Genomic DNA, 18,837 nt, shown 5'->3' on the forward strand with positions numbered 1-18,837 from the left:
TGGGGAATCTATGCCTAATCAGAGCAAAAGCCAATTTCCTGACGCTGTATATGAAATAAACGCCTTAGTGAATTTCAGCCAGGAGACAGATTAGAGGTAATATAACCAGAGCTCACTAGTTCAGCACTGACAGTACTGCTGAAAGTTCAAAACAAACAAAGCACACAGAGTGTCTGACTTTTGTTTTTCAAAGTTTAAGGGTTTTTTCCAAACCTTTTGGAAAAACTTTGAGGCATTTTCTCAAAATGGTAGCTCTACAATAGTAACTAACTCAATGCAGACTTCAGAATGCACTAGGTAAATACCTCTCAATTTAAATACAGTCTAAAAATATTCACTGCTTTTATTTACAATCCTTCTAAAGTTCTTAAGAAAATTCTCCAGATTAGCATTATGTCTTTTGTAAAAAGGAATGGCTAGCCATCTGAATTTCTTCTGCAGATTAGACCTCTGGTTTAACTTTCAGACTGTTACAGAAATATCTCACAAATAAGAAGAAAATGTTTAAGCAGTTCACTGTCCCTACACATGTCCAATTCAGACATCCACACAACAGAAATACAGCTCCAGCCTCTCTAGAACACTGGTGTCTTGAGAAGTCAGGATTGCCTTGAGTTATCCATTCCACAGTATCATGAGAAGACTGATGTACTCAGCAGCCAAATGTTTTCTAAGGCTTGATGGAATGACACACCAGGACCAAGTTAAATTTAAAAACCATCTTTTAAAGGTTTCATGATAAAAATCAATGAAAGAAAACAAGTTTAATCAGCGTATGGTTACCTGGAATGTGGGAGACAGGTGCTCTAACTACCATGTTACTATTCTTAGTTGAGGGAAGAAGTGGGATTAAAAAAGGCTCAGTTTGGTTTCAGTTTTTAACTGAATCTGAGCAATTTGCCTTCAAGTCAGTATGTGTCAATGCATTTATGCTTTTAATTAATCTGTCTCCCCTGCCATTAAAACATTCCATTTATTACAATTTAACAATAACTCTTTCCCAATATTTTTTGCATAACATTATTCATAAGGCTAACAAACCAGTTTAATCTGTGTGTGCTCTCAGAGTTTTGTGTCAATGCATTCATTCCATTTTGCAAGAAATCTTACATTTCAAACTTTTGTTTGCACTGGGACTAAAACCACTCACATTTCAAAAAAACATTTCCAAGTGCTATGTGCTACTGGAGTAGGGAACTAGGTCTGATCAAACTGAGTAGGATGTCTGGATACCAAAGGATCAGTCCATCTTTAAACCCATTTCTTGGAAAAAAAAAAACCCAACCAAACAACCAAAACACCAAACTAAAAATTAAGACAAGTTTGATTTATCCCAGGAATTTTTAAGATTTCATTGAATTGAGGCATTTTGTTTAAAATATTGTACAGCAACTATTATTGTATTTTCAAGTACCCCACAGGACCTCTCCAAGTAATTGTTACTGGAGTGCAGGGCAAGGTGTACAAAGAGATGCAGTTTATTTGGTGTGCTTTGCTTACAAACATGACCTGAAATGACTGTGTTCTTATTTTTATAAAGCATTGCATTTGATTACTTGACAAATTTAAACAACAACTACCAGTCACTTACAAAAGCTCTGCAATCCTATTTGCCAGATGGGAAGCATAAATGTTTAAGGGGGAGGCTTTGAGGAGCCCGTGACAACTCTGCTGCTAGAAGTCTGGGATGAAGACGTAACTGCACAACAATCCCAAACTAGCATTGCAGTTTCCAACTCATTCTTTCCCAGTGAAGAGCAAATGCCTCTATGAACCAGCTGTGAAAGAAAACTTTAAATCATTTTAATCATTGGCTACAGTATTACCTATCAAGTGGCTAATATACCTTTGAATGGGCATCTCTTCCATGTGTTTTGTTGCACACAGCTGCTACTCTCACAGCATTCCCATGTTCCAAGCAGAAAGTGGTTTCTAGCTCATAATAGACTATTCTTGTCAGCATTCTTTGGAGATCTCAGCTAATTCATCTTGTATGTCGCTTAGCTTGTACAAGCTGATAAGATAGTAAAAGACAAAACTCTTAATTTCATATTCTAACACTATCACTCTATTCTAATGCAGACCATACAAAGCACTCACTAGATATGGCACCTCCTGATTTTCAACATTTAAAAGTTCCAGCACAAAGACAATTTCCCCTGTGACTCACTCTTATAAGAGTTATTGTAACTTTACTGAAGAAATGCAAGACTTGGGCTTTTCTTTCTCCTCCCTACCCCACCCTACTTCCAGTCTGGAGTGAATGCTGAAAGCAGGGTTTGTAATTGTCTTAATCATAAAGGTTTTTCCCAAATGGAAATGCATTCCCCCTGAAGACTTTATTTCTAGGCTCTTATCACCTGTAATAGAATAGGCCTGATGGAACAGTTCAACAATATATTATGCATGCATTCACTTGTGCTATGATCTCCACCTGGATGCCTAAAAAGAAGCATGTTTTCTTAAGAAAAACCGATAGTAGAAACACTCCTCTGTGTTGAAAAGGCAATGCTATTATTCTGCCCTGTACTGCTTTTTATCTCGTGAACTGAATCTATTTCAGGTTCCACTGAAAATGCACAATAAGTCTCTTGACTGAACTGCTAGAAATTCAGGTGGCCCCAGTTCAGACACATGCTGTGCTATCACACCATTTTCCTTGTGTATTTATAAACTTGAAATGCTAAGAGGTCTTTCTTCCCAAAACTCCTTGGAAAGCACTATAATCTCATGGCAAGTGGATAGCTGCCCTGATCCCAAATGTGTAGGTACGCTCACATCTTTGATGGACTTCTTCCTGCAAGGCTTTTATTCCAATTTATCTTCACTAGGTACACTGGTGACTGGATCCTAAATCATGCCCTATTTATTGCACACTGGCATCTGTTTGACTAATATCATTGGAAAGATTTGGAGGTTTAACTGCCTACTTGTTGCTCCTCTGGCATAGGCCTCCAGAATGTCACACGCTCATGTGTCTGTTGGTAGATTAATCAGTCACTCTGCTAGAGTTTCACATTCCCTTCTTTGCTTCTTGCCTCTGGTTTGGGGGCATTTTGTTGACTCCACTCTGCCAATGTAAGCATTATTCATCTGCCCCAGAAACAGGTGACAGACCTCAGCACACAGAAAGGAACAGAGGCAATGAAGCCACATGAACAATAGCTCCTATCAGACAAAACTGTAACACTTCCAAAAATATATTTTAAAAAACAAAACAAAATTATTATTTTTTTTGTCCTAGTACTTAACTTGTCAACAACTACAAAAAAGGAATCACTGGAAAGTTGTCATTTTCCAATGAAAAGCTTAGTTCAATTGAAACACCACATCTTCTAATTTCAACTAATTCTTCAGCACTGCTAACTTTTGGGATGAAGCTGAGCCAAGCTAACAGCTTGCCATCATCCAAAGGGAACATTTACTTCCCTTCTTTCCCTTCCCCTCTCTAGGTACTCAGTTGATTGATAATCTGGCAGAAAGATAATCCATCACACTAAAAGTGAAATATGCCTTTACCAAGTGAATCAACTCATTATAATTTTGGTGATTGAATTTAGGTGTTGGTATCACAGTACTTAATATATACAGAAAGAGTCATATTTAACATGCCTGTTTCTCACCCTCCCATTGTTTATCTCAAAGTTAAGACATTTGGTACCATTTTAGATTCTTCCCATCATCAAATCATGCCACTTATTTGAATGTACAAGGAGTCCATATTTGAGCAGACATCTCTATACTCTACATAATGTAAGAAGCTGAAGAACAGCTAAAGCTGTGTCCTCTGATTAATCAAACACACTTTGTCAAGCACATTAACTTCTTCTGGATTGTAACCACCCAACAGTATACACTATACGTATCCACTAGGTAGTAAGAGCTGAATTTTGGGGCAACTGTTGCCACTGTGAGAAACTCAAGCCCACCTTCTGTTTTGCTGAACCAAAACAGAGAAAACCAATCATTTGGGGCTTTGATTGCTGTGAACTATCAAGATGGGGAAGAAAGCTGTCAAGGCTTTGCTGAGCTAACTACTGCACTGCAGTAACTAACCCCCCCCAGTGTATGGATTAGGGGGTAAATTCCCCGAAAGAATAGAATAGGTAAACATTTTGTATCTTGTACTTCAGAACAGAAACAATCTTTTAAAACCTCCAAGTTCTCATTCTGATGTACATAAGAATGGCATGTTAGAGGAATAAGCACAGCACAAGAGCTAAGTCTGTGATTTGACACTACAAATCATTTGGTGGCAATCTCACTGCTTTTTCTGACTGCTCGGTCCCACCACTGTCATGTTTCACTGATGTTACGCCACATGAGTTTCCTGCTCTGATTTAGAATCTGGTTCAACAGACAGTTGGATTTATTCAACTGAGAGCATGGCACAGAGACAGGAATAAGTGGCTTTGACTGCCTTTGAACTCCACAAATCAATACTGTTGCTAAATGCTTCATATTGTCACACAATGGCCTTTTCCATGTGCCACAGCCCACGGGTAAGACTGCCAGCCTAACTGGCTTTAACATCACTTAAGCCATACTGTTTAATGCTTATTATTTATAAACATGGCCCTAAATGCACCTTCAGCTAAATTTCCCAGGTCACAGAATCACAAGCTTGTCCAAGTCCTTATATAAGGGAGTGCTGGAACAGGTTGCCCAAGGAGGTGGTAGAAGTCCCATCCCTGGAAGTTTTCAAGGCCAGGATGGATGGGGCTCTGAGCAACCTGATTTAATGTGAGGTGTCCCTCCCTCCCATGGCAGGGAGGTTGGAAGTAGATGATCCTTGAGGTCCCTTCCAACACTGACAATTCTATGATTCTATATGCCTCTATGCAGGAGGGCATACAGAAGCATAGATGGTTAGCTTTGGAAATGAAGTTCCGTCCTCACAAAAAAAAAAACAACTCCCAACTTTGTCAGTTATCTTGTGAGTAGTTAAACATATTACTGTAAGTTGCATCTACTTTCTAAGTCACATGCATAGAAACCTCAAGACTTGAAACATCCTGCAGCATCAAGAATGCATGCCCCATATACAGGTAATAATTTACATTCAAAATGGCAAATACAAAAATAGAAAACAAACAACTATTGGAGACAGAACATACTATGAGACATCTACAGAAAAAACTTGAAGAAATCTTCCATGCTCTCTTACCTACAACAAAAATTAGCATTATCTCAGTATATGGAAACTTCTAAGGATTTTCTTAGGAGTAAATTGTTGTGACAGCTAAGTTGTAGTAGGGTTTTAAACACTGTGACTACAGATAACAGGGAGCAAGTACTAGAATCAGGCCAGGTTTCTCCAATCCAGTTTTTATTTGCCATTCTCCCTTCATTCTAAGCTCCTAAATTCATCAAATACCTCTAGCTTAGTCAAACAGGTTCCCCAGAAATTACTAGAAAGAGATGAGAAGCCATACACAATTTGTTACTCAGCACATGTAAAATGTCTCAGTGCCATCCTAGCCAGCATATTTTGCCCTTTGTGGCAATGGAAACCATGAAGCTCCCCCTGAAAAAGCATAGGTATTAAACCAGGACATAATGCCTAACAAAATTTCAAGAATAAAAAGGCAAAATGAAACTAGAAAAACAACAAACAAAAACCACCAAAACAAGTCAATCCATGCATTACTTCCTGTCTACCCAGGATATGCTAGATGAGACACAAAGTCACAAGGTCTTGTCTTCTGGATAGAATGAGTAGCTAGGCAGGGATAAGAAAAGGAGTAATGCAACAATCTTGTTGCAAGTGCTTTTTCTCCCTTTTTCCTTTCTTTTCCTTAGTTCTGAACCCCTGCCTGCAAGCCCTAAATGCTACAGGGTTAGGAAATTGTGAGGGATGGCAGGTGGAACTGAGCAGCCCTTGAAAGCTAGCACAGAGCACTCTATGCCTGGTAATACCAGAAATAATCTGGTTTAAAATGTTCAATTCCCCTACAATGAAAATTCTTTTCTCCCATATGTCCTCCCAGCAAGATTTTCTCTCATTTTTGCCAGTAAAAAGATATGGCCAAATTATTATTTTTAAACATTTTGATAGCTTTACCTAGTTCCTGTTTTAGGTATTTCTTTCATAGAATTGGCAAGAGGCGCTCCTACGACTGAACTACAGCAGTTGAGTGAAGACAGTTCTCTTTAGCAGCAGCTTGCAGTGGCAGTCTCAAAAGTAGGAAGTGGCAGTCATCACTGAAATACAGAATAGTATTGCTGGTTTCCTTTTTTTTTTTTTTGGTGAAATAGGTGTAATAGCTATCATGAAGTAATCTCTCTTAAAAATCTCTAAAAATTATATTTTTATTAACTTGAGCTAAACAGTACACAGAACAAGTATGCAATCCTGTTAAAGCAGGTCTGTGGTGGCTTCTTCGGCTGCCTTAGATGTATCTGAACTCATTAGCTACACACAGGAAAAACTGGACATAGTTTAAATGACACTGCGTGTTACACAGCCACCTTCAGATCAATTCTTGCAACTCGACAGTAGCATTAACAGAATGAGCACTGGAGCAAAAGCCACATGGAAAGGCTTTTACTCAAAAATACCCACTACAGAAATTCATGCACATGAAAGCCTGCATCAGTTCCTATCACGTTATGTAGAAGAAACACGTAACATGTAAACGATTACTGTAGTGCATTTTTTTCAACACTTCCAAAATTCCAAGCTTGGATCTACAGTGTGTAAAGCTTCTGGCAGCCTCTGATTTATAGCTCCATGCTCTGCACTGGCCATATCAACTACATGATTTTAGCATTATGGTATCCAGGCAGTAGGAGGCTGGGCAGGAAAGCTGTGAAGACAGCAGTAGTAAAATACAAAGATTCATTCCCCCACCTTGTGGGTAACTACTGAAACAACAATTTACAGCAGCAGCTCATTTGCAACCTAGACACATTCATCTATGCAATTTTTCACAGATTTTTGCTATACCACACTAAGTTACAATAAAAAAAAAAATCTTTGCAATTAACTTCAGTTGATTTAAGGAATATGCTCTGATTTTGGTTGTTGTTTTTTTAATTCCACAAAACCTCAGAGAATGCCTACTCTCTTGATGCTTATCAGCATTAGTAATCAATTACTCAAGGTTGGTGTGCTCTGCTCAAGTGTGAAGAATGTCTTAACACTGTAAAGAAAAAGGAAAGTTAATTAACTGGGGTTAAAATGCAAAAGAAAAGTTTCTCCAGGAATGTCTCCATGACAAGTCTACTGATACTCTTGCAAATCAAGAAGAATAGAACAGAAAAATCATACGGATGTTTGTCAGATGTCATTATGCTAAACTTTTCTTTTTCTCATTATTTGATTATACACCTTTAAGACAGGACAAGGTCTACAGCTGGGTTGCTTAAATGTAAGTTACTGACTTAAAGATACTTCCTGTGCTGTTTTCATTGAATATTAACCTGCAGCAATCCTACGGGATCAGTTGTAGGAATCTTTCTCGACTCCTTAGGAGCATCTTAGCCCAATGTCATAGCTCTTTAAAAGTCAACAGCTTTTTTTTTTTTCAGCAGGGAAATAGAAAGCACAGCCAGAGGCAAAGATGACAATAAAGAGGAAGCTTTATAAGCACAATACAGTCCTCATACATCAACCAAGTCAAGGGCAGATTCAGGGCCACATCTATCAGAGCTGAGACTAAGACCTGCACAGCTCAGTGATTTAGTTATAAAGCTTTGATTAAATATGAAAGGAATTTATGTCATACCTGATGGGAAATGTTTCAACCCCTGGAAGTATACTACATTACACAGTGTGTAAGCAGCTTTCTTGTTTGTCAAGTCATTGTTTTCAGAATTACACATTCTTACTGTGCTTACCTTTGATACACAGCAGTGTGCACACACACAAGATGAATGCTGGAATTGGAGCGTTGTCCTATTACCAATAAGGAGAATTTTCAGTGTTCCACCTGCTGACTCCAGTAAAGTGCCTGGGAACAGCACAACCACCATCACCTCACCCCCCACAAAATGCAAACAAAAATTTATTTTCCTCGTTAAAATTCAACACTTGTTTTCATGTAGCACAGTTAGTCTTCATAACCAGACAAGGTATTTTCCCAGTTATTAATGTAAACAGAAGTTGTAGCAGGATTCCAATATCTCAACTTAGTGTTTTTAGCAATTCTTTACCTTGAAGGAATTTGCTGTTTCACAGATCTATCACAATCCTGCTTGCATTTTCCTTCACTCCCTACTTACTATGGGGTTCCTCCCACCTCTCTCTGCCCCTGTTCCAATGTAATCTGAAGACCAAATCAGTATAGACTGAACATTCTTTCTTTAAAAATAATTAACAAAGAATTAACAAAGTAGAAGTTCACTTGCTGGCATGTAGGAAGGGCGAGTATACAATGAACTGTATCAAGTTTTAAATGCGCATGGTCCTTTTGATACATCAACTCTTTCCTTTCAGGAGTTGTTTCCTTCATATTTAGGCTTTTCTCCTGCAGACAAGTCAGGTGGCTAGACTAAGCTATGAACTCATTTGATACCAAACATCTAGAAAACTCTAAAACGGGAGGAAAATGCAGCACAGAGATAATAAACGCTGAAGTCTGGAGACGTGCATTTGCATCATTGTTACTTAGTGATTATGCAAATGAAATCCATAAGCCAAGGAAGGGAATTGCATTAGGATCATTAGTGAACATTCATGTACTTGGAATAAATTTGATTTTATATCTAGATGTCTAATATTTTTAATTTTTGTTTTAAATCTTCAGTCTACCCTTGATATGCTATGTGGCATGGTATGTTTAACTGGTAACTGCCCTCTCCCTCACAAGCATACCTTTGTCCAGGAAATTTTAAAGAGACTAAAGCTTTAATTTCTTCAGTGGAATGTGAAGTTGTACATGTTGATTCTCAAATCCCTCCACTTGTTTCTTACATAAAGATTTCTCTTGGTCAGTCCACTGGCATCTATTCCAAATTAAGTCTTCATGCTCGGATTTGACTAAACGCGACTTTATGAGCTGTTGAAATAATATTTTTGTCAAACAGAGGCTAGATAGTTCCAAAAGGTTTCACTAGTCAGCTTTCACTTTAAAATTAAAACCATTTTATTTCTAAATACTCTGAGTAACCCAAGAGCCCCTTATAAAAACAATCTTTGCTGTCGACCAAAGACCAAGATTACAATATACCTAGAGTAATCACTATGTTACCCTATTGCAATAAAAGCATATTTACTGCCAGCAGTAACATAAGAATATTGGTACCTTGATTAGTGGTGCACACCTCCCTGATTTGGGGAGGCCTGCATTTACCACAGAAGAACCTTTTGGGATACACACCCACCACCAAGAATTTGGACTATTGCTGTGAAAATGTCACTGGAGTTCTCAGTGACTCTAATAAACCCAACTCATCAGCGGTTTCGTACTGGTTCACTTCAATTTACACCAAGGAACCTCCTTGCTGCCCTGGGTTGACTCAGGACACCGGGCACTGGATTGTGACATATACTAATACTCCAATATCTTTTTCTAATGTAGTGCCAGTGCCAGGTGGCAAAAAAAAAAGCACATAACATGTTTTGGAAACAACAACATTTAAAATCATACAACAAATAATTGCATATAAAAATTTATTTGATTTGGTTGCTTTGATTGTTTGTTGTTTTTTTTTTAATAGAGGCTTGAAATACATACAGTTGTAGTTAATGTTTGAGCATAGCTTCCTAGAAAACAGTGGACACAGAATTAAAGGTTGCTATGATGGAAAAAAAGTGGTACAAACTGGATTAAGAGCATTGTGCATGTATTAGCAATAAAATCAGGTCTGCAGATGCTTGCTAAAATTTCTGTTTGCCAGCTGACTTTGAAATACCTTAAAGCTTTCTAGTTTTGGTGAGATCATTGGTACAGGTTTAGAGTATATTAACAGAATCGACCATTAGTAAGAAAAGTTTAAAAACCCAGATAGAGTTCTCACAATTGTTCCACTTCCTGAATAAATCTATGCAAAAATACTGCCATTTTTATTCATTGACTTCATATCTACAGTTATTAACCACTACCCCAAAAGAAAAACAAACAAACACACACCCCAACAGAAATAATCCTTTCCAAGTGAGGTAAGCTGTAAAGAGTAAATTTCATGAGTATGTATGCAAGGACTACATCTTACTCAAGAGCTGAAGGCTGACAGCAAGAGCTCTCAGTTCACTGATCACTGAACTCAAATCTGTTTGCTCATGTAGCCCTTGACCCAGACACACACTTATGTACGTGCTCAGTGTTAAGAGTGGAACTTGCCAAATGAAGTTCCTGGGATTATACATACCATTAAGGACTAGGCATGCACTTCAAATGTGCTTAAGTATCTTGCTAAATTGAATGCTAGCAGTCTTCAGGAAGAGAAAATGCAACAAAAATATTGTATCAAAAGTGACTTTTAGCTTAATGAGATGGCACTCTTCCAGTGGAGTTAACTATACACTGAACTATGGAAAGCTAATTACTTTGATTTAAGCTTTTGACATACAATGCTGTCTAAAACTAGCATGCTGTTCCTCCTGGAGAAGCTACAGTGATACAACCAAAACCATATAGATGCATATGTCAGGTGCATAATATTTTCCAATTTTTAAGTGCAGATTTTCATTCACAGGGTAAGCAACAACATTCCACAGTAAGCATTTCCAGACAAGAATAGCCTACTTCTTTCATATTCATTCTTACCTTGCCCTAGTGCAGTATTCTCTAATACTAAAGAGACAGGGATGAAATTGTAGTAGCTAAGTTGTGTACACTTTTTTTCTGCACGAGATAGGAATTTTTAATTAGATGCAATTGGTACCGTAAGTACGCTGTGCAAACACTACAACCACAACCTGTCTGTAAACCACAAGCTTCAAGTGCAAATCACAATCGCTTTATTTTAGAACCCATTTACAAGAACTCCTGAGACAAAACAATGCAGAAAACTTCAGAGTGGGGAAACATTTTAGCAGAAGCTGTAATTTTTAAACTTAACTGCATACTTTTGAATAATGAAATCCATAGTTTCAGAACAAGACATACCTTCTTAAAATAAAGTGCTCATGGCTGTTACCCTTGAAGGAAGACCTCAGATATTTTATCTTTACATTCTGCACAATGTTTCCACGTTGCTTCTAATCAGTTTTAGTGGAAAAATTTCAACCCAAAGGTCAAAGTCAGCAAATCCTGCCATTATCAAGATAATGTCTGTGGTTTCCTCAACTGCAGTGATGCCTGCTTCACCAACTTTTGTTGCTTTCTTGTTGCCTGGGCTTCCCGAATGGCACAACAAATCCTCTGAAAGCAACACATTAAAAGAAAATTAAGGCATATAATCAGTTTTATTCTTCCATAACATGCTACTTGAAATAGCTAATTCAACAGACATTAAAACCTACATGGGCAGTGGTGAGTTAAAAGTTAGATACACAGCTTCTGATTCACACAGTTAACATGCAACCTAGAAAAAGCTTCTGTTGCCAATCTGCTCCGATGTTTCAAGTAGCAACATCACTGTTAGTCACACTTAACTAGATAAACCTTCCTCAGAATCAGTCAGCCCCTCCAGCATCAACATGAGCAAACATTTAAGAGGTAAATGGTAGAAAACCTAGGTATGGGGAGGGTGGGGGACTGCAGCAGGGAGGAAGCTAAGTATGCCTTTCTCACACAAGGTACACTTATTGGGTTAGTTCAACGATTTGGAAGTAATGACAGTATCAGAATTCAGAGCTATATTGAATCCTAGAGACTACAGTCAACACAACCTAGTACATTACGCATTTGAATTATTTTCCTCTGATGAGTTCTAATACACAAACCATATGACAATGCAACTTCAATCTTGTATTATTATTGCATATAATCTCTTGAATGCTTTAGACTAACTTATCTCATCATTCTCCTGGTTAAACACAATTTTCAAAATGGAAATATGGTAAATGGTCCTTAGGTACATCAGCCTATTCTATAATGGGTCACTGGACATTACTATCTTTTTATGTGCTGAGATTCAACAGCTGATAACAATAAGGAAAAAAGATGGAAGAGAAGAAAGAAGACCATACCTGTGCTGTCATTTCATCCTGAAATTGAACTGTCTTTACACATTCATGACCCAGACCGTCCTTCCTCTGAAACATGCTTTGATCCTGTTGCAGAGTGGAACAAAAATATATGACTCACAAAACAAGAATGCAAAATCTGACTTGAATGTCAACTTCAGGTTAAGATTTCAGCGTGGCCTCTGTACAACCCAACTAATACTTCCAAGAAATCTTCAGTAATTCTCATAGTCCCATAGTTAGCAGCTAGAACCACAAGTAAGTTAAGAGCATGTTTGAACCTCTAAACAATGTTAAATCAAAAGACAGCTTACATGTTTTTCTTACCAAAACAGTTATTTTTAGAACATTTGCTTCACAGAAGGGATGGCGTGTAAAGTCTTCAAATAAGTAATTCCACTCTGTTGTTAAATGGCCTAAGATTTCCACTTCTTTTACATATATCACTCTCCTGATCAGAAGAAAAAACAACAGTTAATACTCCATTTCTCCCTGGGACTAAACTTTGCCAGCAAAAAAACACAAAAGATAATTAAGAATTTGTTTCATAAGCGTTTTTCTATATGGGTTAAAAGTATCCACTTAGTCAAAGTGGAACCTTATTTCCTTAATATATACTCTGAGATAATCACTTTGTCATTAAAACTCAGACATGGCCTATGATATTGTACAGTATGCACAGGCCAACTTACTCAAAACCCTAATCCATCCCTCCAAATCCAAACACTTGGCTTGAATGGGATACTAGAGGATCATCACAGTTAACGCAATTCAGTTCCTCAAAGCCAGTTTCTAACAGATGAAGTTAGTCAAATAGCTATATACTAGATACATAGCGACACAGTTACTACTAGACCTACTAACAGTTCCTTCTGCTCATGCTTGCTAGCTAGCTGGTCCTTTGAGTACTTCAAAGCGCCAATGTCAACTTGCACACTAATACAAAAGCAGGGGAGTTCTGAGTGGAGTTTCCATAAAGGAAACAAAATTCATTATTAAAAAAATGAAGAAAAATGTATTAAAATAGTACATTTGTAGAGCATAGCAAACAGTTTAAACTTAGCTAGATGTCTAATCTCCACTTGAAACCAAGACAAGCCCTTAGAAAGCCTTCAAAACTTCATACCTATTGGTAACAATAATGTTTGCTCTTCTGCCTCTTGGAAGTGCACAGTGGTACCGATAGCTCTCCTTTTCCAGCTTTCTGATGTGCAATTTCTGAAACAGAAATAGAAAATTTTGGGGCTGTAAAAAGAAAACTCAAAGCATTGTTTTCAATTCAAAAGACTTTGAAAAAGTTACCTCACTGAACTGGTTATTAAAAGATAGGCTGTGACAGCATTCTCACTCCTGAAGCTGAGTCACTGAAAAGTCTTATCAGTTCCACTCAAAAGGTGGATCACTCACATTGCAGTATTAGACTATTCCTTCAGCTTCGATCTCCTTTCTGTGCTAATAATTGTCTAGTAATGTTCATTCTGCTACATCCCACACTGCAGACTTGATTCATGAGTGAAAACGCTGCAACAATACCTTTAAAAGGCAACAGCACAGGACCCAAACCCTGAAAAACTAGAGCTGCAAATACTGAACACAACTCAGGATGAGCTTTTCAAAGCATTGAGCAGACATTCTTACACAACACCCAAAATAAAAAGGTATAGGAAAGTGTAGATCCAACTACTTGTGTTTCTGTTCAACAGCTGCAGCTTTGGTGACAAACTATGAATACAGAGGGTTTGCCTCAGTTATTTTTTTTTCCAAGCAGCTGATACAGTACTGTGTTTTGGATGCAAGATGAGAATAATGATGATAACAATCTGACATATCAGTTAATATTGTTAATATTGTTCATAACAATGTAAGATGCCATTCAGTTCATTTTACAGCTGGGACTGTGGAATTCAGCCTCTGTGTAACAGTACATTTTTGAAGTTGTTTCTGACAAACTACTGAGAAAACAAAAATAGTGAGGGATGATGACAAACTTAGTATGCTTAATTATTTTTGTAAGGTCTATTTCCTTTTGTATTTCCATCACTGAATCTATAAAAATGATAAAATGACAACAGAAGCTAAACTTGACTCCCATTTATCTACCTATGATTAACAACACAGGGTAAGAACTCTATACAGTCAAAGTAACCAAAATGGAAGGATCTTTTGTCAGCTCGGCTTACGTCGGAATCAAAGAAGCTTCAATATTTATTTTTCTGCATTTTATTTTCTTATATTTAAAAGCTCAACAAATGTCTGAAAATATAATCATACATTGCAACTGACATGAAGAATCCTTTAAGGTCAGAAATGAATGAATATTCAAGAGTTTAATCAACACCAGTGTTTTCCTGGATTTGCTCCCTAGTGATGTGAAAGACATTTTAATTCAGCATTTTCCAGCAAACATATAGAGCCCACATCATCTGTAAAAAAATATCACTTTCTGACCATCTTAGGAATTTCTGAAACTGTAAAACATACATGAAAGGAACAAAACTGCCAGAAAGACTGCTTACCTGACTCTCTTCAAAACATCAGAAAAAAGATGGCAGTGTATGACTAAAATCCAAATACAAACTCACATTTTATACCTGAACTACAGCTATTTTAGACACAAGCAAAAACAGTAGAAATACAAACCCCACTGCCATGTAAGACTGCAATTCAAAGGCTGCAATCCTTACTCTGAACCCTTTCGCTGCGTATGCAGAAACGAGACATGCCACGTATTTAAAGAGATTTATTCATAAGAATGTTCCTTTATTTAAACTCAAAGCTTAGGAGAGAAAGCCTGCTTCTCGTAACTTCAGAAACAATCCTGATAGTATTTTTAGATTTTACATGCAATATCTTATTAGAGCCATAGTTCCTACTGAGCTCTGGGGGCCTAAAAAGATGCAGTATTTCTCAGAGCTATTCGCAATACACCTGATAGACATCAGCACAATGCTGGTGGCGTTATGTAAAAAGAGGGCTGTGCTTGATGCAAATTACTCCATGATCTTCAGGCATCTTTATCAAAAGCTTTTATTTTTATGAGACTACTAGAGCACTTTAAAGAAGTTCAACTCATTCTTATTTTATATGGAAATGAAAGAACCAGTGCAAATCTACACAGCAGAACAGTGACTCAACCAGAAATAGAATCTGCAGTTTCTTAAAACCCGGCATAGTATTCTCTCTGCCACACAACACTGTCTCACCACCATGCCTCAATTATTCATGCAGTGCTCTGCATTCTTTATAAAGCTCCATGCTTTAACTGGGAAATGAAACAAAGTAACACCACTGACAGTGAATAATGTATGAATTGCATCATGTCAGACCCTAAGTGCTGGGGTTAGAAGACTGAGCAGGCAATACCTGCATATTAAGAGGTTAAAAAAAAAAAAAAAAAAAAAAAGGAAAGGCACCAACTACTTGTTCCTGCAAATCTCATCAGCTGCAAACAATCCTCATCCAAAGACTAAAACTCCCAAGAACTTATTCCTTGGAAAACAATTCTCCTGGTCTTGCCCTATTTGTTGTTTGATTTCTCCAGCTATATGTGCTGTGCATTGTTTATCAAAATGCGTCCTGTGCACTAAGCTTTGCTGCACGAGCTAGAGACATGGCCTGCAAGGCATCAAGTCTGACTTTCAAGGTTTTGAACTGACTGCGTAGAACCCCATACAGCCCAAGTACATTAGATCCAGCACCTCTGGGAAAACACGTTGCATAAATATACACAACTGAATTGATCTCCGTCTGGCTACTGACCTCATTCTGCACCACCAAAACCCTCTTCTGAGTGGACTAAAGTAACTTGTCTTCTAAGACACATGCATATTCTCCTCCTAAGTCAAGCTTCAATGCCTAACATATACAAGAAGTACTCAAGAGAAGCATTGTTTTGTCCAACCACTGGATAGTATTGAGACACCCATTCCTGAAGGCAGCCTTGCAAGTTTGGAGCCTCATAACTGTGTATTTATTTTCTGAGGGAAAGATGCATTGAAGTTAGTTAAAAGACATAATAGGGTGAGGACTCTGGTTAAACTACTTACAATCTGGGTTATAACTGGATTCAAAAACATCAACGTCTAGCACAAGATCCAAAATCAGTCAGTTAAGAAAAAAGAGATACCAAAACCAATAACCACACTCCCTCCCCCCCCCCCAAAACCCAAACAGCAAAAACCACACCAAAAAAACCCCCAAACAACCTAAACAAAACAAAAACCCCCACCAAACCTAATGCATACAAAACAAACAAAACCCCAAACAAAAACCAAACCAAATTTGTATTCAAGTAACTTCCAGAAAGAAGAATCTGTATCAAGTGAACTAAACAGAGGATTCACTCTCAGTCAGTATACAATTCCAATCCACATCATTTAGATCTACAATAAATACAAATAATTAGATGCACAGGAAATGCATTATGTCCAGTTTTCAGAATGCTGCCTTTTCCCAATAGATGGAAAACATACAGTGCAAAAAGTAAAATTTTTTAAATCCCACTATAATTTCAGTTTATCAGTTAAGATAAAAAAAAAATCACTAAATGTTCTAATTTAAAATTATTAAGGAAAAAAAAAAAACAAGAAAAAAACCTGATTACTGACCACTAAATTCTCAAGAGGCATTAGCCACAGAGAGATGTCGCTGCTTAGTTTTTCTTTTCACTGTATGACAGGCAAACAATTAGCTCTGAGAATAGCTTAAACTTAGCTTGCTCATTTATGAGATGTGGTATAAGGAATGAAATTCATGGCATCACTTAATTTAGAAGTCTGTATTTTTATTTGTGTGTGTGTGTGTAAACTCATGTTAACAGCTGAAAGTTTACATTTAAGTACGTTGAACAGCAAAGCTACAGAAGATTCTGTGAATTAAACTGAGCTGGCTGTGTTTTTTAACTAATGACACTTCATAAAGATGTAGTAGTAGTAACTTGAAGTGTTAGTGGTTCATCAGATGTATATATAACAGGCCTATGGCATATTACAGAACCCACAAAGTAATCCTAGAGTTTGTATGGAAACAATATTTCTGTATCATGAAATTTCCAGCATTTTAACAGAATAAAATTTCATTAAATATGACTACTTAAAATTTCACACAAGTATCAAAATGTTGCTTTCTCCCTTCACCCACAGCTCCAAGAGAATGCCAATAAACAAACCAATTCAGCATCTATCATGCCATGATTTTTTTCAAATGCTTTCTATTGTTGCTCTTCATAAAGAGTTAAGCCTGCTTAGAAAAATAAATATACAGGAAGAAAACCCTCCCTGTCTCTTCAATATTACTCATCTAATCTGAATAACCATCTGAAGATTGTTATTCAAGTTTGTTTTCTTAGCCTGGACAACATGAAACACTGTTTTATTCAATTGCCACACAGAGAAGATAGCAATGCAAGAGAAAGGACATGTTAAATGCAATCTTGCCCTTAATCTAAATACTTAAAGCAGATAAAAGACTGTGACAGAAATAGAGAAGAAATATGGAAAATGTTTACTCTGTTATTCCAATTCCTCCTGTGTATGCCATGAGAAAGAAAAAGGAGAAAAACATTAGAAACAGAATAAGAAATAAAGATTAAAAAAACATCTAGTCAGAAGTAGCAAATACACAAGTTTTTGTCTTTTATATTAATGTAGACAGCTATTTTAGCAACAAACCCAAGAATTTCAAGCTATGTTTTAAGAACATTGTGGGCTGAAATACAAATTAGCTGTGTCTCAATTATCTAAGGCTTGAAAACAACTGTTAGTGATCCTCCATGTCAGCCATATCCCGATGTGGAGACAGGCTACAAGTCCACACAATGCCTGTAGCTACAACATACTCTTATTAAAAACAACATCAGGAAATACCAAAAGGTGATATTTTGAGAATTCATTCATTTTTTTCAACTGCTCATATCACTCAAAACCCAGGGAATTTTCCAAAGTTGCTTACTTTGTAAACCAGTCTCAGCTTTGTTATTAAGCAAAACATTAGAAATATTACAACATTCATTTTCACATATTCAAACCTTAATCCTACTAATACTTAATCCTACACCTCTTTCCAATGGCATTACATCAGCAACTACAGAACATAACTTGCAGAAGATCATTTAAGAGCAATGCTGCAGTTTCCTTGCTGCATTCAGTTTACTACAAGCACAGGGTCTTCTCTACTACACAGGTTTGCCCAGCAGCTTTTTTGTAACACAATCCTTTATCCAATCCCTCTAGGTCAGATAATTTTAGTTGTATTTATAATGGAAACCATACCTCAAATAAATCATAACCCTCAGCTTCCACCCTATCATATGGCCGGATGATGCCGTCTTCATGAATGAAACGTGGAGGACGGAGATTAGATACTTCTTCAGTTGATTCTGCCACCCTGCCACAGAGAGTGGAAGAGTATTCTGGTAAGCTTACTACACTTCTGAGTTTCACCAATAAATATTTCTTTCAGTTACCCTTTCTCATGCCACATATTCCACTTAACTTCCTAGGTACCCTACAGATGTGAATAGCAAGGGCACACTGCTAGTGAAAAATCCAAAGTAACCTTAGCCAATTCAACAGCTACAGAGCAACCTGGAGATGTTTAATCACCATGGTAGATAATTTACTGAGGGTTCTTATCTTTATTAATATTGTTTGCAAAGGTCTCCTTAAAACAAAAGAAGCTCCTAACATGTACTGCTAACCAAATCTCAAACTGGCAAGTTGTTCTTCAAAAATTTCCAGTCTATTTTTTACAGTAAGGTCAAA

At 37.2% G+C, this 18,837-nt stretch overlaps 1 protein-coding gene across 1 annotated transcript in view; it reads right to left on the minus strand.

Annotated features, from left to right (window-relative positions):
* Positions 1 to 10,838: 10,838 nt before the first annotated feature.
* VPS13C (vacuolar protein sorting 13 homolog C) overlaps positions 10,839 to 18,837 on the minus strand; it is an 86,488-nt gene continuing 78,489 nt past the window's right edge. Inside the window, exons 81-85 of the mRNA XM_054169190.1 lie at positions 18,346 to 18,460; positions 13,203 to 13,294; positions 12,404 to 12,527; positions 12,080 to 12,163; positions 10,839 to 11,309 (exon numbers count right to left, since the gene is read on the minus strand). Coding sequence (XP_054025165.1) covers positions 11,208 to 11,309; positions 12,080 to 12,163; positions 12,404 to 12,527; positions 13,203 to 13,294; positions 18,346 to 18,460 — 517 coding nt within the window. The 3' untranslated portion in view covers positions 10,839 to 11,207. The remainder of the gene's footprint in view (positions 11,310 to 12,079; positions 12,164 to 12,403; positions 12,528 to 13,202; positions 13,295 to 18,345; positions 18,461 to 18,837) is intronic.

Source organism: Dryobates pubescens, chromosome 17 (assembly GCF_014839835.1).
Source record: "Dryobates pubescens isolate bDryPub1 chromosome 17, bDryPub1.pri, whole genome shotgun sequence".
In the NCBI taxonomy this organism is placed as follows: domain Eukaryota; kingdom Metazoa; phylum Chordata; class Aves; order Piciformes; family Picidae; genus Dryobates; species Dryobates pubescens.